The sequence below is a fragment of the Diceros bicornis genome, chromosome 19 (genome assembly GCF_020826845.1).
Source record: "Diceros bicornis minor isolate mBicDic1 chromosome 19, mDicBic1.mat.cur, whole genome shotgun sequence".
NCBI classification, from domain to species: domain Eukaryota; kingdom Metazoa; phylum Chordata; class Mammalia; order Perissodactyla; family Rhinocerotidae; genus Diceros; species Diceros bicornis.
The window spans coordinates 51,385,142-51,410,028 of record NC_080758.1 but is presented as its reverse complement, the minus strand read 5'-3'; the positions used below and the strand labels follow the sequence as shown (position 1 = coordinate 51,410,028).

The window sequence follows — 24,887 nt, the reverse complement described above, 5'->3', positions numbered from 1 at the left end:
GATTTCTTGAATATGACTCCAAAAGCATCAAAGAACAAATGAATAAATTGGACTTTATCAAAAATTAAAGTCTGCTTTTCAAAAGATACTGTTAAGAAAATGAATAGACAAGCTACAACCTGGAAGATAATCTTTGCAGGGCGTGTATCTCATCAAGGACTTGTATCCAGAATATAGGGAAAAAACATCAAAACTCAATAATAAGAAAACCACCCAGTTAAATAAAAATAAAAAAGGACAAAGATTTGGAAAATTCACAAAAGAAGATATATAGATTCCAAATAATCATATGTAAAGATACTCAACATTATTAACAGGGAAATGTAAATCAAAACTTCAATGAGGGGGCCGACCCCGTGGCTTAGTGGTTAAGCACTCACGCTCCGCTACTGGTGGCCCGGGTTCGGATCCCGGGCGCGCACTGACACACCGCTTCTCGGGCCATGCTGAGGCTGCGTCCCACGTACAGCAACTAGAGGGATGTGCAACTATGACATACAACTACCTACTGGGGCTTTGGGGAGAAAAAGTGAAAAAAAAAAAACCTCAATGAGGTAGCACTGCACACCTATTCGAATGGCTAAAATTAAACAGACTAGCCATAACAAGTGTTAGTGAGGACATGGAAGAACTGGGACTCATACATTGCTGGTCTGAATACAAAAGGCACAGCCACCTTGGAAGACAGTTTGGTAGTTTTTTAAAAGTTAAACATATGGGGCCAGCCTGGTGGTGCAGCAGTTAAGTGCTCGCGCTCCTTCGGAGGCCTGGGGTTCACAGGTTCAGATCCCGGGAGCGCACCAACGCACTGCTTGTAAAGCCATGCTGTGGCGGCGTCCCATATGAAGTAGAGGAAGATGGGCACAGATGTTAGCCCAGGGCCAATCTTCCTCAGCAAAAAGAGGAGGATCGGCAACAGATGTTAGCTGGGGCTGATCTTCCTCACCAAAAAAAAAAAAAAGTTAAACATACAACTATAATATGACCCAGCCATTTTACTTCTAGTTATTTGCCCCAAATTACATATACATCCATAATAGTCTTGTACACAAACATTCCTGGCATATTTTTTTTGTAATAGCCAGAAACTGGAAACAGCAAGGATTGTTGGGGTGGGGAGGGGCATAGGTATTCTCATTCATTCCCACCCCCCCCCCAAAGCCCCAGTAGATAGTTGTATGTCATAGTTGCACGGCCTTCTAGTTGCTGCATGTGGGACGCAGCCTCAGCATGGCCGGAGAAGCGGTGCATCAGTGCGCACCCGGGATCCAAACCCAGGCCGCCAGCAGTGGAGCACACGCACTTAACCACTAAGCCACGGGGCCGGCCCTCTCATTCATTTCTGGTGGTAGTACAATTATAATTCCTATATATTTTGGCAAGAACCATCGAAATGATAATTATCCTATAGATGAAGCTGTATATGTATGAAATGATATACACACAGGGTCACTCATGTTAGCTTTATTTGTAATAGCAAAAAGCTGGAAACAATTCAATTGTCCATCAATAGGGAAATAGATTTTTAAGAAAAAGTATTTAACAACCTGTATTAGCTTGCTAGGGTTGACATAACAAAAGATCACAGACTGGGTGGTGTAAACAACAGAAATTTATTTTCTCTCAGTTCTGGAGGCTGGAACTCCAGGGTCACGCTGTCAGCAAGGTTGTTTTTTTCTGAGGCCTCCCTCCTTGGCTTGCAGATGGCCGTCTTATCGCTGTGTTCACGTAATCAAGTCTCACAGCCAGGATGTCCCAATTTCCTCTTCTTATAAAGATGTCAGTCATACTGGATTAGGACCTCATTTTATCTTAATGACATCTTTGAAGGCCCTTTCTCCAAATACAGTCACATTCTGAGGTACTGGTTACAGCTTCAACACATGAATTTAGGGGGAACACAATTCAGAGCATAACACAGCCATACAGTGAATACCACAAACGTTTTATAGTATGGTATCTTTTATGGAAGAGGGAAACAAGAATTTATATTCATATTTTCTTTTATTTATACAAAAACACTCAAAACGTACTCATGAAATGAATAGAAGTGGTTAGCTATGAGTATGGGAACAGGATGGATAAGGACAGAGGAGGAAGCAAGAGTTTTTGTTGTACATCTTATTATACATATATATTTTCTACCATGTGAATATATTGTTTTTTATAAAGTTACAAAATAGAATAATAAATTCAACTCATCCTAAATACTATCAATTGTGAAAATCAAGAAATAAATCATCTAAAATTTGCATCTCCCTCCTCTACATCCTAAAAGATTAATAATCATTACACATATTTTTTAAAAAGTTACATGACTAAGACAAAAAAGAGAAAACAGATACCTAATAGACCTAATGACCTAATAGAGAAAAGAAAAAAAATTTCTAATACACTTCAAAATATAGATTAAAATAGATTTAGAAAAACATAATAACTAAAATTTACTAAAGAAAAAGTAAAAAACTTGACCAAAAACTAAAGAAGACAATAAAAAGACTTATCAAAGAACAACATAGACCCAGATGGTTCTGTAGGTATTAAAGCTATGTAAAAGGTTACATTTCTGTTCAAAACAGGCAACCAACTCACTTTAGACGCCAGAACACTGACACCATACTGGCTGTGGGGGCCGCTCAGTATTCCCGCCTTCCTGTGGTTCACACGGTCCCTTCGCTGAATCTGGGCAGCCTGTGATTGGGCTCACTGAGGGGTGCAGAGAAGTGATGCTAGTCCAGTACCAGGCCTAGCCTTTCAGAAAACCAGCAGTGCCTACTTCCACCCTCTCACCACTGTGGGAGTCCTGAGCTGCTGGGCGAGAAGTGTAGCCAGCCTGCTAGAGGGACCACGTGGAGACCCCACACAGAGAGAGGGAGGCTGAGCCAGCCAGCCAGCATCTGAATGCAACCGCATCAGAAACTCCATCGAGACCTGCAGAACCACCCAGCTGAGCCCAGTCAACCCACAGAATCATGAGAGATAATAAAATGGGGTGGTTTAAAGCCACCACGTTTTGGGTGGTTTGTTTCATAGAATAGATAACTGACAACACTGACAAAGCAGACACACACACACCCGTGGGTGCACACACTCCCCTCTTCTAAAACTCTATAAACCAACATCACTCACAGTTGCAAAATTCCCCAATAAACAGCAAATCAAACCTTGCAGTTCACTGAAAGGTTGACACACTTGGCCAAGAAGAGTGTAGCCCAGGGAAGGCAAGAGAGGTCAACAACACAATTCTCTTTAAATAATCCATTCCATTGGGGGGTTAAGTAAGAAACCACATGATCATCACTCAAGTTCCAAAAGCTCACTTGGAAAAATCATATTTGTTAATATCACTGTTTATTTTTAATTATAATATTGAATTTATTTTGAGGCTTCAAGTTGCACTGAGGGAGGCCACAAGTTTTGGTATTTTTCCTGGAGAAGTATGGGATAGAAAGGTTGAGAAAGATGGCGGCATTCCAATCAAGTCAGGAAAAAGATAAGCTGCCAGCTATTACCAGCAGCAGTCAACACTTTTCTGAAAGTTCTAGACAACAAAATCAATGTGAAAAAGAAATGTTTATATAAATATTAGAATTTGGCCACATCATCTTAATTTGCAGCTTTCTTACATGTATTAACCAAAGCCAATTAGAAAATATAATAGAAAAAAGATTTCATTCACATTACAACAAAAACTAGAAAATAATTGGGAAACCACTTAAAAAGAAATGGGATTGTACTTTATGTACATAACCAGCTAATAGTGAGCACACTGGATGATGGTATTTAGTAAGTGAAGGAGAACTTACTTTCATTTTCTACACTGTATTTTTCTTAACTGCACATATATTACCTTCATAATAAGAAAAAATGCTATTTGTTTAAAATTCTAGTCACAATTCTAAATACAGAGCCAGTCAATATAAATCAATAAAACCTCCAAAATTTTAAATTCAACTAGTATACATTCATTTCAAATAAAGAACATACTTATTTTATCTGGGGAATTAAACACAAAAGTACCTCGTATAATCGAAGTTGGGGAATGATGCTGGGCTGGCGACAGAGCCATGTCCTCTCGGCTGTCTATCCTCCTAGCTGACGCGGGGACCTGGGGCTCGCTGTGTGTGTGGTTCCACATGCTCCGGGAGTGGAATACGAGGGAAGGAAGTGACTACAGACCCACAGTCAAATACCAACCTCACCCATCCCATCCACTCAGGAAATTTTCCTTATTGTTTATCACCAAAGATTCAGATGAAAACCTGATCCGACTATGAAAACTATGGGGAGAAATTATTTTTAATAATGAAAATAATCTGCGAAGGGCAGCCGACTGACCTAAGTAGGTCTATTATGAAAACATACAGATCCACATGCTAGGTAAAGGTTTCTATAACCTGATTTCTTGAATATAATTTTGGCCAGAAACAGTCCCCTCTATAAAAATGAAACTGCACATGCAGTGTGCGCCCGGTACCAGGCTTATCTGGACTCTCACATTTGAATGCCTCTTTCAGATCACTGGGCTGGTCATGGAGGGACTGGTGGGCAAAGGCCACTGACCACCAGGCAACACCACTTGGTGCCTCTCCAGCTCCTACACCACTCACAGCTCATCGGACAAAGAAATTGCTCTCCACTTGGCTGACCAACTCTTCATGTGACTTTTCGGTCAATGTAAGCCTGGGGGAAAACTGCACAAAGTTCCTTTTCTAGCCCCAATTTCTATTTCTCTTTCCAAAGTGGTGATACTGGTGCTCACCCCACAAGCTCGCAGGCAGGCACGAGCCAGACCAGCCGCCATTATTGGAAATGGGCAAAACCCATTGTGTCCTTCCTCTCTTCCTTCCCAAACAGCCAGATGACAAATTAGTACGTCGTTAAACGTTAAATATACTGAAAGTTTTTATGGACCATCATCTCCACCCGCGCAAGTGACTTGGAAACACGTATTCCACAAATTCAGCTCCCTGGCTTGCACAACACACACTAGCAGAAACAACACAACAGCCCCGTGAAACTCTCATTGTTTAAAAGAGATTCAAATGTAATAAAAGTTAATTTTCATTAAAAAAACTGCATGTTGTAGTGACTGTCGGAGTGTTATGATTACAGGTACAGCTTATTACAAAGAGGAGGAGGAATCCTATACAACAGAAAAACAAACTCCACTCCTCAGCCAAGTACTCCTGACTATCTTAAAGGACGCAACTTTTACAGCCAAAGAGGGCTGGGGACAGAGGACGGTGGAGAGGCATGTGTAGACGTTTCCATGGCTGGGTTCCACGTTGCACCCCAGGGAAGCCTGGCAGCGCCCCAGGGTGAAGTCAGGACAGGACATGCTCCAGAACACCTTGTCTGATCAGCTGCTCACATTTCCACCTGGGTAAAAAGTGCTATGGGGAAAGGAGTCGGGGGAGAGGAGGAGAAATGATGGAAAAGAATTTTAAATTACACTTTGCACCATTAAAAAGTAGCAACTGATTATTTCAAACTCCAACAGCTAAGTCATTAAAAGCTAAACTTAATTATATTTGCTGTTTTAATCAACTGAAATTAATGCCACTTAGAGCTGTACTGAATTCTTAGTTTTATAAACAAATTCATAGTTTGCTTAGGTTAAATTTAACTAAAGACTTCTGAATTCTAGTAGGTATTTTCCTTAGTGTTTGCATTTTTTAATTTATGCACAGAACATCCAGGTAGGTGAGATTCTGGGGCACTGGATTACAAGTGGTACAACAGCTCATTAGGGACACAAATGAAAGGAGAGTCTTCTCCATTAAATCTTCTCCAGGATTTGAGTCTGAACATTTATTCTTCTAATAACAACAGCGGCAACTTTTCTCCTGTATTTCTCAAGGATGAAAAATCTTTGTAAGCTGTGACATGGGTGCTCTTCACAAGGCTTTGTGAAGACGCTGGGACCCAGCTAACACCTGTCCTCACCGCTCTTGTTCTGAGGCCGAAAGGCCTCATCTGATTCCCTCTCAAAACACAGGGGCTTAAAGCAGAAGTGAACATTTACTAAACTCTGGAGTGTGGAGGTGCAGGAAGCAAGGCGGGACGACTTTCTAAGCTCACAGGTGACCAAAGAAATCTCCAAGACAAGACAGACATACTGGGGTGAAAACTACAAACAGTCCGTTAGAAAGGACAGAGCAAATAATCTTAGAAAATGACTTAGCCAGAGACATCATCCAAACTCTTCAGGGAGCAAGATGTAACGTCAGGGCACTGGGCACCTGAAGGTCCCTCCTCAGAAACTCCAAGGCCTCATTCGAGACCCCTGACCAAATTCCTCCAAACCAGTCACAAGGACACACGGGCCAAGCACTGCTGTCTAACTTGTTAACTGAATCTTTAAAACGCTTCAGAACGTAAGATGTAAAAAAGGAAAAAAACATATGGAGTTGTTCATGTAACAGTCATTCCAACATCTACTAATGAGGAGGTTCTGATTTCTGGACACAGAGAAACATGCTTGCCATGCTGACAAGTACGAAAGCAGGGATGGGAAGAATATGTCTCCCTATGAATGTCTTACAGGATCCGGGTGGTCTACACCATAGAGTCTATAGAAAACTGATTTTAGATGTGGTCAGACATTTTAGAAGCCCCTTAATATCAGCTATAGATTATATTTTTGCAAAATTGTTTTCCATTTTTATAATTGAGGGTAGGGCACTATTGAGACAAAGTTAAAGGCATCTCAGGAGGAAGGCTTCTGCATGGTCCACACAGAAAATGACAACTGTCTAGCAAGGGAGCAGATGGAGGAGGGGCTCGGCTGGCTTCTGCCTGCCCCAGCCCCACCAGGTGCTCCAGGCTGGAGAATCACTATCTCAGCACACCAGGTGGGAAGGTCAGCCATAAAGCTTAAGAAATTCAGCCACAGGATGGTGTTTGGGATGAAAAGGACAAAACACAGTGTCATACTAAACATAATGCCTACAATATAAATGATCATTACAAGGTCATATTTATTTTTCTGCTGATTCCAACACTTCCATCATTCAAGACTCTTAAAGTATCTTAAGACAAGAAATACCTGGCTATTTTTTTTTAATAGGACTGAAGTACCATCATCAACTTCAAATTCTCCATAGTCTTTTAGACACCGCACCTGAAACGAAAAACTGATGTTTTATCTAAATTATTTAAGATGTAGTGACCATAAAGTAAATGGAGATTATATAAATACCCATATAGTAGAAGTACTAGGCATTCTGTTTGTTTGTTTCTTCTCTGTGTCCCTAGGCCTAGTACTTCTTCCTGTGGTATTCTAGTGGTTTCAGCCGTCCTGTTTTGATGAGGAGGAAGAAGAATGGCAAAATTTACAAATGTCTGTGTATGTCAGCGATAACAGCAAGGAAACTCGGGGCTGCTAACAGGAGACAATATCACTGGATTCTTTCCCCTCTGCAAATTCTGAAAACCAAGCAGTTGAAACATATATCTACAAAGAAGAGAATGTTTTAGATCTACCCCAACCTGCCTCTTATAGATCCCTCCCATAAAATATCAACATCTGAGGAGAAGACATAGGTAAGTCTACAGAATTTCTGTTTTAAAGAGATTCTTCCAATCTCCTTTGATATCAGACTCTTTCCCAGGAACACTGAGAAGTACACCAGGAAAGAGCAGGTGCAGACTCATGTTGTGAGAATCAGGAGAGGTTCTTAGTCGGAAGGCAGGAGGGGTAAGACAGCCTTTTGGTAAGCACTTCTGCAACTGCAAAGAAAGACTGTTGAAAGGTGTCCCTAGAGAGAAGGTCACAGACCTGGCTGCAGCTCTACGTGCTGCCACAGGAAACCAGGAGGATGTTCTTCATCTCCTCTGAGAACTCAGGACTGCAGTTGTATTCTCCTGAGCACCAGCATTAGTATTAGTAAGCCAACTCCAGCAGCGAGTTCCAGTCTTCTACTTTTCCTAGATAATTTCATGATGTCCTGTGATTCCTCCGAATCTTATCATGACTCCCAAAGGTATTTTAACTTAGTTTGAGAAATACTATTTTAGAAAAATCCCCACCACCACTACCACCTTTTTGCTTCTTTAAATAGACTTTTATTATGGAAAATGTCAAACCTATTCAAAAGTAAAAAGATTAATATAAAGCAACTCCATGTCCCATCAACTGGCTTCAACAATTATCAACATTTGGTCAATCTTGTTGCCTTATACACTTCTGGATTATTTTCAAGCAAACCCTAGATATCATTTCATTTCATCTATAAATATTTTACTATCTATTTCTACAAAATAAGATTCTTTTTAAAAAACATAATCTCAATACCATTATCACATCTTATTAATAATTTTTTAATATCATGAAATATCCAGTGTCCAAATTTCTCCATTTGTCTCATGAATTTTCTTATTTTTATTTTACTTTTTTGTGTGTGCATGAGGAAGATTAGCCCTGAGCTAACATCTATTGCCAATCCTCCTCTTTTTGCTGAGGAAGACTGGCCCGTGGCTAACATCTGTGCCCATCTTGCTCTACTTTATATAGGACGCTGCCACAGCACGGCTGGACAAGCGGTGCATGAGTCTGTGCCCAGGATCCGAACCCGCGAACCCTGGGCCACCAAAGTGGAGGGGGCGAACTTAACCACTACGTTGCCGGGCTGGCCCCTCATGTTTTTTTTTTTTGTGAGGAAGATCGGCCCTGCACCAACATCTGCCAATCCTCCTCTTTTTGCTGAGGAAGACTGGCCCTGAGCTAACATCATATGCCCATCTTCCTCCACTTTATATGGGACGCCGCCACAGCATGGCTTAACAAGCAGTGCATCAGTGCACGCCCGAGATCCGAACCAGCGAACCCCAGGCTGCTGGAGCAGAGTGTGCACACTTAACCACTTGCGCCACCAGGCTGGCCCCTCATGAATTTTTTTAAAGTTGCCATGTTCAAATCAGAGTTCAATAAGAGCTACACATTACATGTTTCTGATACGTCTCCAAATCTCTTTTCATCTACGGGGTTCTCTCCCTTTTTCCCCTTTCCCCTTGGCAATTTATTCTTAAAGAAAGTGGGGAGTTTGTTGGGTAGTTTCCCACAAACTAGATTTTGTTGTGGATTCCTGTGGGGTCATTTAACATGTTCCTCAGTCCCTGAATTTCCTATAAACTGGAAGTTAGGTCTAGGGGATGGATCAGATCAGGTTTGATTTTCTGGCAAATGGTGTTATGTACTTCCTGCTGCAAGACATCACGAAGCACAAAATGTCTGGTTGTCCCTTTCTGGATATTAAGACTGATCAGGGGGTCCAGGTGTCATCCATACCTATCCATATCCATCCATTATTAAAGTGTCCATTAACTTTTCATCTACTGGTTTTATTAGCTATTTGCCTGCATGCATTAGGGCTACAAAACGGCATTAATCTAGTTCTTTTAATCCTGCTGCTTTTATTCGCTGCAATTCTTCTTCTATAAGAAACAGATTTCCCTTGTAAACAAATTGGCTACCCTGAGATAGAGTTTGTATAGCAAAGGCAGATGGATATTTGATTCCATTCTTTTATTTACCACTTCTCAAAATGAGCTGCCTCCCTCATCTTCTCCAAGGGGACCTAAAGAGGTTTTATTTTTTTAATTGTTGTTATTACTGATGGTGTTTGGTGTCGTTATGCCTTCATGCTTCTAACGTAATTGATGTGATTCAGTTCACTGCAATTAATCATTTTGATGCTCCAACTGCCCCTTCTTTGGCCACTGAGAGCTCCTTCAAATCGGTTCCCAAGTCCTGTCAGCACTCCTTGTGCTGTCCTCCATACTTGTTATCTAAGACCTGGCTAACACCTAGAATCAGCCTTTCTTTTTCCCAAGGAGTCCTCATTTCCTTTAGTGGAAAATGGCATTTAGACTCCAGAATTTGGATGCTCATGGCTACCGGGTTGGTTGTTGTTTCTAGGCCTTTTCAGCGGACAGAGCTAAGAAATACTCTTTTAGAAAAAGAGATGATTTAACATGAGTCCATGCTGATATTTCCAACTCGAGTTTGGAAATATAGGATTTTTTCACTTAACTTTTTCATTTTAATATTTGAATCCTTTTCTTTTATTTTGAATATCTTAGTTCCTAGTGCCATTACTTTTTTGCTCTATCCATCAATGTATAAATTGTTACAAAATAACAGTAACAATATTACTAATATAATTACTAAAAACAGGTTAGGATTTCTTTATAATTCTTTTCATCCTTAGAACATACTCACTAGGGATGTACAATCACTTTATGTGCTTTAAACTAATTTAAAATAATTGCTGTTTGACTAATCCACCAACTTGAAACACAGGTTCATTTGTTTCTATTTTTTTTAAATTACTTTTTTTTTTGGTGAGGAAGATCAGCCCTCAGCTAACATCTTTTGCCAATCCTCCTCTTTTTGCTGAGGAAGACTGGCCTTGGGCTAACATCTGTGCCCATTTTCCTCTCATTTGTTTCTTTTTGCTTTCAAAATTTGTGCGTTGCTTTTCCACTTTGATTTAATTTTGTTTTAATAATATATAAAATATTTACATGGTTCCAAAGTTAAAACTGTTAAAACAGGCACATTAAAAAGATTTAGCTGTTTTATCCTATTCCCACCATTCTCCCAGAGGTAACATTTTTGGTTTGGGTTTATGTTTCCTTTTATTTATTTTTATTTATTTATTTGTGAGGAAGATCAGCCCTGAGCTAACATCCATGCCAATCATCCTCTTTTTCCTGAGGAAGACTGGCCGTGAGCTAACAAACATCCATGCCGATCTTCCTCCATTTTACGTGGGACGCCGCCACAGCATGGTCTGACAAGCAGTGCGTCAGCGCGTGCCTGGGATCCGAACCCAGGCCACCAGCAGTGGAGCACGCACATTTAACCGCTGCGCCACAGGGCCGGCCCCTCTTTTTATTTTTAACATGAACTAATATATAGTCATATACCCTCCTCTTCTTAGACCAAAGTCAGCACAATCTACACGTTAAAAATCCATTTTAGGGCCGGCCCCGTGGCTTAGTGGTTAAGTGCCCGTGCTCTGCTACTGGCGGCCCGGGTTCAGATCCTGGGCGCGCACCGACACACCGCTTCTCGGGCCATGCTGAGGCCGCGTCCCACATACAGCAACTAGAAGGATGTGCAACTATGACATACAACTATCTGCTGGGGCTTTGGGGAAAAAAAAAGGAGGAGGATTGGCGATGGATGTTAGCTCAGGGCTGATCTTCCTCACAAAAAAAAAAAATAATAATAAAAAAATCCATTTTAAAAAAGTATACTTACTTCTATATATAGGCTTTTTGGAGGTTTCATATCCTGTGTAATGTCCAAACCTTCGTCTCCTCCCAGTGACCTCATGTAAGTAGCAAGGGATTTTTTATAATGATTGAACCACTCCATCTGCAAATATAAAGATGGTCATTTGACAAAGTTGTAAGAAAACAAACTTGCAGAAATTGTATATTCATCCTTTCAGAAGTAGCACACATCCCCATACGGATCATTACTGTGACCATTAATTCATTTAAACGACGAATATTACTGATTGCCTGCTATGAACCAGGCACTGATCTGGGTACTTAGGATGGATCATTTAACAAAGTGAACAAAAACCTCTGTTCATGCAGAACTTACATCCCAGCGTACTTAATCATAGACCTAAGGAACATTCCACCAGAAACAGAACCGTGAAAAACACACCGTTTCACAATTATAATCTCTTCAAACTCTGCATTGACAGTTTTTCTGAAAACTATAAAACACTGCTTAGATAAACACTCAAATGTCCATCAACCAAGGAATGGCTAAGATATGTACATCCGTACAATGGAATATTATTCAGCCATAAATCATAAAGAAGTTCTGACACATGTTACCACATGGATAAGCCATGAAAACATGCTAAGTGCAAGACACAAAAGGCCACATATTGCATGATTCACTTATATGAAAAAGCCGTAATAGGCAAATCTATGGAGGAAGTAGAATAGTGATTTCCAGGAGCTGGGAAGAGGGGAGAGAATATGGAGTAACTGGTAATGGTTACAGGGTTTATTTGGGGGGTGATGAAAATGTTCTGGAATAAGATGCTGGTAATGGATGCACAACTCTGTGAATACACTAAAAATATTATACACACACATACACACATTTTATGGAAAACCCCCAAATAATAAGGCCAGTTTTTTAATCCTACTAATGGATCACTAATAAGTAACTTATAAGGGGACCCTTTATTTTGTTAAGTAATAACAAAATTTTCCATATAGCACTGCATTTAGAATTACTCCTACCATTCTCATCACAGTATATACTAAATAAATACAGGCAAAAACTGCTGAAAACCAGATGTAAAAAACAAAAAATGAAATACCATAAATACTATTACAGAACAATGCCAGAACCTCCATATTTTCCAAATTCATAAACTTGAACAAAGTGCTAACTTACTTCTTCAGCAGACATGTGAAATCGTAAAGCATTTGGCAAGACACTGCCACATTCCCACCTGAGTGCTCTAATGCGAAGCAATCGGTCATACCTAGGACATTAAGAAGGTATCAGATGGCATAACAACAGGGATGTCAGAAGTTGTTTTGATCAGGAGAGACTCAAGACTTACAACAACCTCAATGTAATATATGGACTTTATTTGGCTCCTGAGGCAAACAAACGAACTGTAAGAAGATCTTGGGGAAAACATGAATGTGAACCAGAAAGATGCTGGGAAGGCCTCTTCACTTCTCTAGGGAGAATGGTACAAGGTCACGTGAGAAAAGGTCCAAAAGGTACTTTTCTTAGACAGGCATACTAAAGTATTCAGCAGTAAAATGCCATGATGCTCTAGAATAGTTTAGCAGAGACAAATAAAACAAGATGAAGCAAACACGGCAAAATGTTAAAAACTGTTAAACCTATATATCCGTGGGGATTTGTTATATTATTCTCCCTAGTTTTACGAATACTGAAATTTTTCATAATAAAAAAATTTTAAATAGAAAAAAGAGAAGAATTTAGAATGCCTTTAAAGGAAAAACAGATCTAAGAAATTCTGTTACTCATTTGCAGTGGCTAATTAGGAAACCACACAAAAAACCCTCCATTGTTCCCTGCCACTCTGAGCAAAAACTGAGCTTACAGGTATGCGGCAGCGCAGCGGCGATTTCTTAACAAACAACAGTGTCGAAATTTGATGGTTGATATCAAATCACCTCGTCCACCTGACTTCGCTTCATTCCTGGTAAGAACATTTAAAGAGGAAAAGAACAAATATCTATATTTCAGTATAAGTAAAATTTTCAAAGCCAACAACTGACTTGCATGCTTGTTTTAATCTATTTATGATTAGCAGTTAACCTAAGCAAATAGTACCTGCCTCCACATCAGAGCTTTTATTACTATGTTAAAAGATAAAAAAGCCAAAAGCTAAATAATTTGCCTAAGATCATACCATCAGCATTTCATTTAACCATCTGATACTTCGCATTTTTGCACACTGATAATCTCCATTATTTCCAAAAGACAAACACCGTGTTTACTCACTTTCTAGAATTCCTTTATCATGCTAGGGTTAAGATACAAACCTAACATCATGGTTCATAAGATTATGGTCTTACACTATGTTTCTGTTCTATGCAGTACTCCTCTTTGGGTGGTACTTCCAAATCCTTGTTATAGTAAAATGAGTTAAAATGGAGTCAAAATGGTCCTTCACTCATCCAACAAATATTTGTTGATCTTCAACTATGTGCATGGACTATACTCTGTGTTCTTCACACAAAGGGGGAGAAAACTTTGGTTTTACCCTATAAAATGTACATCTTCTTAGATATTAGACAAGTATCACATTTTAAAACCAGATATATAATTGTTTAATGGGTCTAGACTCAGTATTATAAGAGGAAGAGATATGAAGATAGATGGTGGTGATAATTGCACAACATTATGAATGCATTTAATACTACTCAACTGTAGACTGAAAAATGGTTAAGATGGCAAATTTTATGTTATATGTATTTTACCACATTAAGAATAAAATTGGGAAAAACAAAACAAAACCAGATGTACAGAATGAATAAAAATCTACTTTGGAGTTTTAAAAGGAACGAGATGAATACAAGGATGTCTTCATGCAGTGCCTGCTACAGGCCCTGACAAAGAGGCACAACACATGTCCTGTCCTCTCACGTCTTCTGGACCGGTTCTACACACTTCTGCCACTGTATGAAAATCAGATTTATTCTCCACAATGTTTACAGTGTACTCTGGATTATAACAAAATATTAAAAATAATTCATATTTACACATGAGTAATTAAAAAGAAACAGATTTCTTGATAAATAATTTTTAACCAGAAACTGGTAATAGTGACTGTCTCCCCCAAAAAGAAACTAGGAGAACAGAGCACAGAATTCTGGATGATGAATGTGCAAATGGTACAAATACAGATTAGACAGGAAAATCATTTCCTTACTGGACCCAAGCCTGTTAGGCCACCTCCAAAATACGTCTTGAACCTGTTCACTTTTTACGTAGTCCGAGCCACCTCTCCTGTCACCTCCTGGATAACAGGATGCCTCCCTCTGCTCTCAGCCCCTCCATCCATGGTCCACTCAGCAACCAGGGTAATCTTTTAAAACACAAATGTGCCACCACCTGCCCTATATGCTTAGAAGTCTCACCTGGTATCACCCTTTGCCTGCTCATTCAGCTTCGGCTCTGCTGGCCTTCTTTAAGGCTCAGTCTCCTGAGCATGCCGCCCTCTTTCGTGACTCACAGCCTATGCATACGCTGTTCCCCTGCCTAGAAGGCTCTCTGCCCACAATTACTGCCTCACGAAAACCTGCTTCTCCTTCAGGACTCAGCTGAAATGTCTCTTCTTGGATAGAACCTCCCTGTTTCCTCAATCTAATTATACCTTCAGTTCACTCTTCTCTCTCCTAGCACTCTGTTGCTTTCCTTCATAGCTTCTATCCCAGTTTGGTGCATCTGTATTTCACATCTGTCTGCCACACTGGACTGTGAGGGCCAGAGGGGCAGAAATCTTGACTATGTGGCTTATAGTTGGAATACCAGAGCCACTTATCGGCACACAGTCATTTAGTACTGTTTGTTGAATGAATGAATTGCCTGGGAACTTGAGTTCAGGACTTTACATTTACTGTAGACCTGCTACAGTTCAGCTCCTCATTCTATCTGTGAAGAGTTTTCTGTGTTGATCCTTAAGCACCACTTAAAAGAGGTGGTTGAGATCTGAAGACCTAACCTTTCATCCAGTAGTTGGTACTCTTTTGGGTCCTACTCTTCACAGATCTTAGGAACCTATGAAGTCTGTCCTACAGCCCAAATTCTCCACTGTGCCAACTACCATCCTTAGCCCTAAAGATTCTGTAAATCTAGAGCCCTCCCACCTACCAAGCTGCAGCTTTTGGAACGCTGGTTCTCAGCAAACTCCACTCCAGCTACAGGAAACCACTGCTGCTCCTGCTAAATTTACAAATTGCCCATTCTCCCTTTAACACCTTAAGGCATCTATCAATGAAAATAAGCAATGGAAACTACATTTCATTTTGTTAGGGTTTTTATTTGCTCGTGTCTAATCTCTTTTAGGTCTACCCTAATTTCTTTCAAGTCATATCAGTCAAACAACAAATATTTATTGAGCATCCACCATATGCCAAGCACTATTTGAATTCCCAAAGATACAGCAGTGATCAACACAAATCTCTCTAGTCCTGTGATGATTTGTATAGCTAGAGTATGATTAGGCTCACAGAGAATTAAAAAAATCACATCTAAAAACTGATGTAAGATTATCTGATTTCAATATCTTATTTCTTATATTGTTTTAAAACATCAATCTTATCAAAACTTACACATCAGACTGGTTTTGTTCATATAAAGCTTTCATCTCCTCCAGAACTTGCCTGAGTCCATCCTCCTAGAACAATATAAAGTAACATTGATACACATTCGTGAATTCCTCCACCAAGTCTGTAGCAATATTCTATCTATACTATGCTTATCTTTGATTTACACATCTCATCAAAAAGCAAAAACACCTACTAGAATGGTTACAATAATAAGCGTTGGCGAGGATGGGGAGAAATTGGAACCCTCATACATTGCAAGTAGGAACGTAAAATGGTACAGTCTGTGGAAAACAGTCTGATGGTTTGTCAAAAAGTTAAACATAGAAATACCATATTGGGCCAGCCCGGTGGCGTAGCGGTTCAGTGCGCGTGCTCTGCTTCCGTGGCCCGGGGTTCGCAGGTTCGAATCCTGGGCACAGACCTACGCACTCATCAAGCCATGCTTGTATGGTGTACATATACATCAAGCCATGTATATGGTGGTGGTGCACCATATACAAAACAGAGGAAGATGGGCACAGATGTTGGCTCAGGGCTATTTTCCTCAGCAAAAAGAGGAAGATTGGCAAGGGATGTTAGCTCAGGGCCAATCTTCCTCACCAGAAAAAAAAAGAAAAAAAAGGGCAGAGGATCTGAACACACATTTTTCCAAAGAAGATATACAGATGGCCAACAGGCACATGAAAAGATGTTCAATATCACTAATTATTACAGAAATGCCAATCGAAACCACAAGGAGATATCACCTCACGTCCATGAAAATGGCTATTATTAAAAAGACAAGAAATAACAAGTATTGGAGAGGATGTGGAGAAAAGGGAACCCTCATACACTGCTGGTGGGAATGTAAACTGGTGCAGCCACTGTGGAAAACAGTATAGTGATTCCCCCCAAAATTAAAAATAGAACTACCATATGATCCAGCTGTTCCACTTTTGGGTATTTATCCAAAGAACATGAAAACACTAATTTGAAAAGATATATGCACCCCTACGTTTATTGCAGCATTATTCACGGTAGCCACGACTTGGAAACAACCTAAGTGCCCGCTGACAGACAAATGGATAAAGAAGATGTGGTATGTATATATACAATGGGATACTACTCAGCCATAAAAAAGATGAAATCTTGCTATTTGGGACAACAGAGATGGACCTTAAGGGTATTATGCTAAGCAAAATAAGTCAGATGGAGAAACAAATACTGTATGATTTCACTCACATGTGGAAAATAGGAAAAGAAAACCCAACAACAACAAACACACACATAGGTACAGAGAACAGATTGGTGGACACCAGATGGGAAGGGTGTTGGGGCACGGGCATAAGGGGTAAAGGAGCACATATATATGGTGCCTGACAAATAATAACGTACAACTGAAATTTCACAATGTTATAAACTATTATGAGCTCAATAAAATTACAAAATAAAACGTGCACACAAATATTCAGAGCAGCACTGTTCGTAATAAAAAAAGTGAGAACAACCCAAATGTCCATCAATTGATGAATCAATAAACCATATTGGTATATCCATTCAATGGAATATTATTTGGCCATAAAAAGGAATGAAGTAATGACACATGCATCAACATGGATGAACCTTGAAAACATTATGCTAGGGTCGGCCCCGTGGCTTAGCGGTTAAGTGCACGCGCTCCGCTGCTGGCGGCCCGGGTTCGGATCCCGGGTGCGCACCACTTCTCTGGCCATGCTGGGGCCGCGTCCCACATACAGCAACTGGAAGGATGTGCAGCTATGACATACAACTATCTACTGGGGCTTTGGGGGCAAAAATAAATAAATAAAATCTTTAAAGATCAAATTTCCTTTAAAAAAAAAAAAAAAAAGAAAACATTATGCTAAGTGAAATAAGCCAGACACAAAGGACAAATATTGTATCATTCTACTTATCTGAAATATCTAGAATAGGCCAATTCATAGAGACAGAAAGTAGATTAGAGGTTACCAGGGGCTGGGGGAAGAGGGGAATGCGGAGTTACTGCTAAATGGTTACAGAGTGGGCCGACCCCGTGGCTTAGCAGTTAAGTGCACACGCTCCGCTGCTGGCATCCCGGGTTCGGATCCCGGGCGCGCACCGATGCACCGCTTCTCCGGCCATGCCGAGGCCATGTCCCATGTACAGCAGCTAGAAGGATGTGCGTCTATGACATCTACTGGGGCTTTGGGGGATTAAAAAAAAAAAAAAAAAAATTAAAATAAATAAATAAATGCTTACAGAGTTTCTGTTTAGGGTAATGAAAAAGTTTTGGAAATAGAGGTGATGGTTACATAACAATGTGAATGTAATTAATGTGACTGAAGTGTACACTTAAAAATGGTTAAAATGGCAAATTTTATGTTATGTATTTTACTACAATAAAAAATAGAAAAAAAAACAATAAAAAGGAATGAATTACTGACAACATACACAATATACATAATCAACATACTGATTAGGATAATCTCGAATACACTATACTGAGCAAAAGAAGTCAGACACGTAGGAGTACACACTGCATGATCCTATCTGGCCCTTGACAGAAAGTTCACAACTCTTGGCACACTAAATCCAAAAATACGTAAAAAAGACAAATAAAATCTGTATTCATGGAAAGTAAATCCCTGGTTGCCTAAGGCTGCAGGTCAGAGGGAGCTACAAAGGAGAAAAAGGAACCCTTGTGGTGACGGAAATCTTGATTGGGGTGCTGGTTATAAGGATGTATACATTTGTCAAAACTGAAAAATCTGGGGCTGGCCTGGTGGTGTAGTGGTGAAGTTTGCGCGCTCTACTTTGCCGGCTGGGGGTTCGCAGGTTCAGATCCTGGATGTGCTCGGATCCTACACACTGCTCATTGAGCCATGCTGTGACGGTGTCCCACGTACAAAATAGAGGAGGATGGGCACAGATGTTAGCTCAGCGCCAATCTTCCTCAGCAAAAAAAAAATATTAACAATAAAATAAATAAAATAAAAACACTCAGAAATCTGTTAAAATGTGTATTTTGTTGTATATAAATTATCCCTCAATAAAACTGATGACAAAAAAATCAATAGTCCTACAGAAGCACTAAGCTATGACAAAAGTATGTAAATAATTTATTATTTCCTGAAAAATAGTCTTAAAAGATTATAAAAAAAAAGGAACAGTGTTTTGCTTTTACTGCTAGAATAGAAAGGCCAAAAGAGTTTTTCTACTATTCACCTTGGGACAAATTTTCAAAAAATTTTCCCTTGGAAGGATAAAAACATTAGAATTCTGAAATTCATAAATGTTACACGATAGGTTTGTCAACAATCCAAAGCCAAGCGACCCATCGACTTTTCCTATTCTAGTTTTAGGGTCAAAATGTATGCATTAGCAAAAATGCTTTGGCACTACTGGTCCAATTACAAAATCAACTACTTAAACCTGCTCAAATATAAGAAAATATATAATTCCTGATGAAAAATGTAAGCATGACTTCTACCTTCACTTTCATCAGCTGGTTGAAAAGAGATCATGGAAAAGTCTGATTTATTAGAATTCAGTTAAATATTCCTTTTATGAACAAATATTATTTTAAGGAATAGTTGAAACTGTTGTACAATTAATAAATCTGCAGGTATACAAAGGACAAGTGTGAAATAATTTTGCAAAAATATACACAAACTTTCAGATTTAGACTTTTTTTTTTAACCTATAGTAGGAATTGCATCCATTTTGTGCCCCTTGCCTCAGAGGCTTGATCTGAGCCTCTGGGAGCCCAAGATAATTCTCCTAAAAACTCACTTAAACTATTACCAGTTCTGCATATAGTAAGTGGATAATCATTTCAGTTTGCTGAACACAGCATCTAGCCATGAGGGATTCTGGAATGAACCAGAGTCTCTGCTCAAAACCCACTGACTATCATCCCCCTGGGAGGAATGATTCTTGAGAGCCTGTGTGTGTCCTGGGCCTATTAGCCTTCAGATCAATCAAATCAGTTCTCTCTCTGCCCCTGCTCAGCTGTGTCGCAGAGGGGCCAGAGCCTGCAGGCCTGCTGCATCACCTACTGGCAGGTGGGTTTATCAGTGGAAGGTGAATGCAACAAAAGGTGCCCCACCACACTAAGACCTAGAAAAAGGAGTGATTTTACAACTTCTAAGTTCCATCCCTGGCTCCCCAAAAGCAGTAAACCAACACTTATCTTAAAATTTGAGTGAGAAGGCCAGCTGGACTAAGAGTCTTAAGAGCCGGTTCCAAGGCCACCTCAGCCAGCACCTGTTGGAGAAGTCTCTGCCTCTCTGGGCTTGTTTCCTCATGTGCATCATGAACTCCAAAGTGCCTAGTTGTCCGGACCCCAGCGTGGAGCCATATTTTAGAGCCTACATACCTCTGCATTCCAGCATCTCTACTAAACTCCCACTGTTGTCTCCTGACTTTTTAAATGAGGTAACTGTCCTGAAGTTGAAAGAACAACAGACTAGAATCTAGGAAACCTGTGTTCAAGTTGAGGCTCTTCCTCCAATATGCTGTAAGTTCAGACAAGTACCTTAACTTGATCCATAATTTCTGTTGGCTCAGTTTTCTCATCTGTAAAATGACCTAATTGTCAGACTAGGTGCCCTTTAATGTTCAAAACAAAACTCACCCTCCCCCGAACACTCTTCCTCCTCAACTCCAATGTGGTTTACTCAGCCACCTGAGAGAAGCGCCTCCCAAAATCCCGATTCCTCCTCCTCACTGATTACTCACCCCATCTCCACTTCTGTTCTAATAGTTAGAAGTCTTGTTTGTCTCAAGCCCATACAGGCCAGACACCGATTTCAGGGCCCACTGACCAGACACAGTTTGGACCATACACATCTATCATCTGGTCTATTTTAACCACCCACTAACGATCTCCCTGCCTCCATTCTTTCTTCTCTCCAATCCATTCCCCATATTGCTGCTGCTATAGTTATCCTCAAAACATAAAAAATTACCCTCTCACTCCCCTGTCTAAAATCCTCTGCCAGCTTCCAAATGCCTTATGAGTGAATACCAAACTCTCCCAGGCCTGGAACCCACCTCTGTAGTCCCTGCACACACCCTGTCTTTCAGTCACCCTTTGCTATGTGATTGCCCGTCTCTGCACTTGGCTGGGACGCCTCACTCCCTTCTCAGAGTGGTGACCTCATCCTTCTAGGCATGGCTCAAACGCCCCCTCCTGTACCCTAGCTCACACTGGCATTTCTCCTTTGTGCTCCTTTTCTACACCTCTTCGGCATCACCTATCACATTACATTCTATTACCTGTTTTCGTGCCCCACTCCCAGCACAATGTGCCCTGGCATCCACACTGTGGCTGCCCTATGACGGGGGATGTAGTCAAGTATAGAACCTAGAGTTCAGGCTCTGGAGCCAAACTGCCAGGGTTTAAATCTGAGCTTTACTTCTTACTGGCTGTGTCACTTAATCTCCCCAAGCTTCCAACAGATAGCTGGAAAAAAATGGAAAATAAAAGATGGTTTAGACTTCAAAGGGTTACCATGAGAACAAGAGATAATATAGGTTACAGTGATGTATGATAATTAGTCTTTGGGTGGTGACCATGATGCACTCCATACAGAAATGGAAATATAACGAGGTGCACCTGAAATTTACATAATGTTATAAATCAATGTTACTTCAATTAAAAAAAAGAAAAAAAGAGAGATAATGTAGGTCAAGCGCTCAGCACCCTGACTGGGGTAGCAGTAACAGGGAAATAAGAATAATCATAAGAGCAGTAGGAGTAGCAGCAGCAGTGGCAGAAAGAAAATTAATAGCAAGCACTGACTTAGCCGTTCCTGGGTGTCAAGCATTGTTCAGAAAGCCTGACATACACCAACTCATCAGCCCTCAGCATACCAGGAGTTGGGTACTATTCCCATCGGCCCCATTTCTGCAGAGACGAAAACAGCACAGAAAGCTTGAGTAACTCGCCCAAAGCCACACGATGGAGCCAGAATCCCAGCCTGGCTCCACAGGCCTAGCTTTCAATCACCACCCTTTGCTGCCCGAGTGCACGACAAATGCTAGAGCACAGGCAACTACTAATCAATGCTTGGTGCAACAAAGGAACAGCAGCAGAGCTGCACACCGGAGAACACTAAGGGAGACATAGGAGGAAATTCACAATATCGCCGGGTGACATAAACATTAGTGCTTTCTTTTTCCTCCTATACTTTGTCTTGCCACGTTCCAAAACTTCTGTCCCCCGACTTTGGAGCTTACACCACGAGAAAGTAAACCCTCCGGGTAAGGCGCAAGGAAGAACCGCGGGAAGCCGCCCCGCCCCCGGTCCCGCCCCCGGGGCTTCCAGGCCCCGCCAGCCAGCACGCCCATCTTTGTCTGCCCCTGCCCCCCTCACGTTGAAGGCGGGCAGCTGCCCTTCGGGTGTGCGATGCAGCTCGCGGACCAGCTCCATGGCCTTTTCGCAGAACATGGCGGACGCGCCCCGGTCCCGCGGCCTTGTGAGCCGCCCACTCTCACGACAAACGGTCCCCGGGCTCTCGGCCGCCGCTCTCGGCTCCTATCTTTCCCGGTCCCACAGCTCCTGATCCTCGCTTCCCCTCCGCGTTTTGGCGCCAAGCCTGGCCAGCCAATAGGAACGCACTGATGGGCGTCGCGGCCTACGGCGGCGGCAAAGGGACATTTGACTCCACTGCCCAGCTGCTTCAAGACGGGCAGAGTCCTGGGTGGAGGTCCTTTGCTGGGGATGGCCCCCGCGTGTGGGGAGAGCCGGCGGGCCTGGGTCCGCAGGCTGAGTAGACTTCTTCGAGTTCCCAGGAGGGTAACCAGGCAACTCTGCGCGCACCACGGCTCGGGAGAAATGCAGGCCCCGCAACTTCCTTTTTCCATTTGAGTCATTCCTTTTCGTTTAGGTTCCAAGGGTTGCGCACTTTGAGGTTCAGAAGGCAGGCCCGGGAACTTGGTGTGCATTCACGTTATGACGCAGCGTTTCGTTCGTTAGTTTTGCAGTGTGAGTTTTTCGTTTGATAGATAGTAATGGGAAACCAAGTTTTATTGGGTATTTCTTGTGTGGCAGGGACTGGGACTTCTATTTCATTTAATTCTCAGGATTAACCCTAAGGTGGTCATTAAGTCTCTTGGAACGGATTAGGAAACAAGTTATGGGCCGCCCCGTGGCTTAGCGGTTAAGTGCGCGCGCTCTGTCGCTGATGGCCTGGGTTCAGATCCTGGGCGCTCACCAACGCACCGCTTCTCCGGCCATGCTGAGGCCGCGTCCCACATACAGCAACTAGAAGGATGTGCAGCTGTGACATACAACTGTCTACTGGGGCTTTGGGGGAAATAAATAAATAAATAAATAGAAGTCACTTCTTAAAAAAAAAAAAAAGGGAAACAAGTTAGATAATTTGCCCGAGGTCTCACAGCTCATCAAGTGACAGACCCTGTATTTAAGCTTTCAACTCCACAGTACCACCTTTGATTTTAAAAGAAGTCATTTAAAAACATTTGTAAAATAGCTCCAGTCACAAGGTCTATGAAGGGGGAAAAATGCCCCAGATTAACACGCATTCACATAGCCATATACTTGCCTAAATGATTATGGAAATTTTCATAACTATATAGAATCGAAGGTGGGAATTACTGCTATAGAAACAATTCGTTTTATTTGGATATTTTTTAAAAAGCAATATTACTTGGATTCATTCTAGCTAACCCTAGACACTGTGTCCCTCTTCTGCAAATATAGATACAGTAGATGTGTGATCTGAGACGTGAGCATGGGAATGGCCTACAATGCTTCAATCATCCTTAAGTTGAGTGACATTTCATTTTCAGCTCTACGTTAAGAGATAATTTAGCTAAGTGTTTTCATTAAAGATACAATTCTCTAGTGGACTGTGCTACAGTATTGTGATCCAAAACCTTTTTAATTTTGCCATAAACCTTTTTAATTTCAGTCCCCAGGCCTGGGATTCACTTCCTTACCTATCCAATGAGGACAACAGTACCCACTTCTAAGGGGTTGTGATGATTCATTATTCCTGCAGCAAATATTTTCTGAAGTGTCTATTACATCCTGGGCATTGTTCCAGACACTTAAGATGAAGCAGTGAACACAATCCTTACTCTCAGAATCCACGTGCCAGTTTGGGAAAAGCAATACATAGATGCCGATATACTAATGGCAAATATTGGTAAAAAGTGCTACGAAGGAGAATAAGCCAAGGAGGGTGAACAGAGTACTGGTGAAGCCTGAGAGTTTTGAGTTAGTGTTCAGAGAAGGCACAGACCTGAAGTGGGGAGGTAGTGAGCCACGTGGATATGTGGCCACAGCATGGGCAGAGAATTCCAAGCAGCAGGAATGGAAGTGCAGAGGCTGGGAGGAGGGGTGTGGGGGGACGTGTGCAAGCATGGGAGGCAGTGACACTGGAGCAAGGTGAGCATGGGAGAGGCTGGTGGCTGAGACCAGAGCGAGGGCTGGAGGCCATGTAAGGTACAGCCTGTGGGCCTTTACATAAGCTTTTGGTTTTATTTTCAGTGAGATGGGGAGTCAATGAAGTGTTTTGAGCAAACAAGTGACAGGATTGGACCTAGGTTTTTAAAAAGACCTTTGTGGCCGCTGCGTTAAGTACAGGTGAGGCAAAGGAGAAGGCAGGAGACCACTTAGGCTATTAAAATAATCCAAGTGAGAGATGATGGCATCTTGGCCCAGTGTGTGGATGGTGGAGGTGGTAAGAAGTGCTTGGATCCTGGGGATAGATTTTTAAATGAGAACTGACAAAGCTTGGTGATAGATGCTGTGGCATAAGAAGGGAGGAATCAAGGGTGACCCCAGGGTTTGGCCTGAGGAACTCCAAGGGTGGAGTTGCCACTCCTCACGTGGGGAAAGTTGTGGATGGAGCTGGGGGTGGGAGAAGAGTTGGGAGCTCAGCTTTGAACACAATATGGTTAGGCGCCTGTAGGATATCAGAGTAGATGAGTAGACCATTGGATAGAGGAGCCCAGGGTTCAAGGAAGAGGTGTGGACTATTAGAGATACAAATGTGACTGTCCCCAGTGACAGG

At 41.5% G+C, this 24,887-nt stretch overlaps 1 protein-coding gene across 2 annotated transcripts; it reads right to left on the bottom strand.

The window, feature by feature from the left end:
* Positions 1 to 1,449: 1,449 nt before the first annotated feature.
* On the bottom strand, positions 1,450 to 22,400 carry GINS1 (GINS complex subunit 1). Of its 2 annotated transcripts, none has more exons than XM_058563379.1 (7): positions 22,220 to 22,400; positions 15,865 to 15,929; positions 13,128 to 13,226; positions 12,440 to 12,530; positions 11,273 to 11,389; positions 7,052 to 7,126; positions 1,450 to 5,396 (listed from the first exon to the last, which is right to left on the bottom strand). In XM_058563379.1, exons 1-7 carry the CDS (start codon positions 22,292 to 22,294, stop codon positions 5,328 to 5,330), a joined length of 591 nt encoding a protein of 196 aa, XP_058419362.1. In that variant the 5' UTR covers positions 22,295 to 22,400; the 3' UTR covers positions 1,450 to 5,327. The 2 variants fall into 2 exon arrangements, with proteins under 2 accessions (XP_058419362.1, XP_058419363.1); XM_058563380.1 differs by lacking the exon at positions 22,220 to 22,400 and adding an exon at positions 21,121 to 22,077.
* Between the last annotated feature and the right edge of the window lie 2,487 nt (positions 22,401 to 24,887).

Coding starts and splice junctions, on each gene's coding strand:
- GINS1 (XM_058563379.1), bottom strand. CDS start 22,294: ATGTTCTGCGAAAAGGCCATGGAGCTGGTCCGCGAGCTGCATCGCACA. Junction 13,227..15,864: donor GAACAAAACCAGTCTGATGT/GTAAGTTTTGAT, acceptor TGTTCTTACCAG/GAATGAAGCGAAGTCAGGTG. Junction 7,127..11,272: donor CAAAAAGCCTATATATAGAA/GTAAGTATACTT, acceptor TTTTCGTTTCAG/GTGCGGTGTCTAAAAGACTA.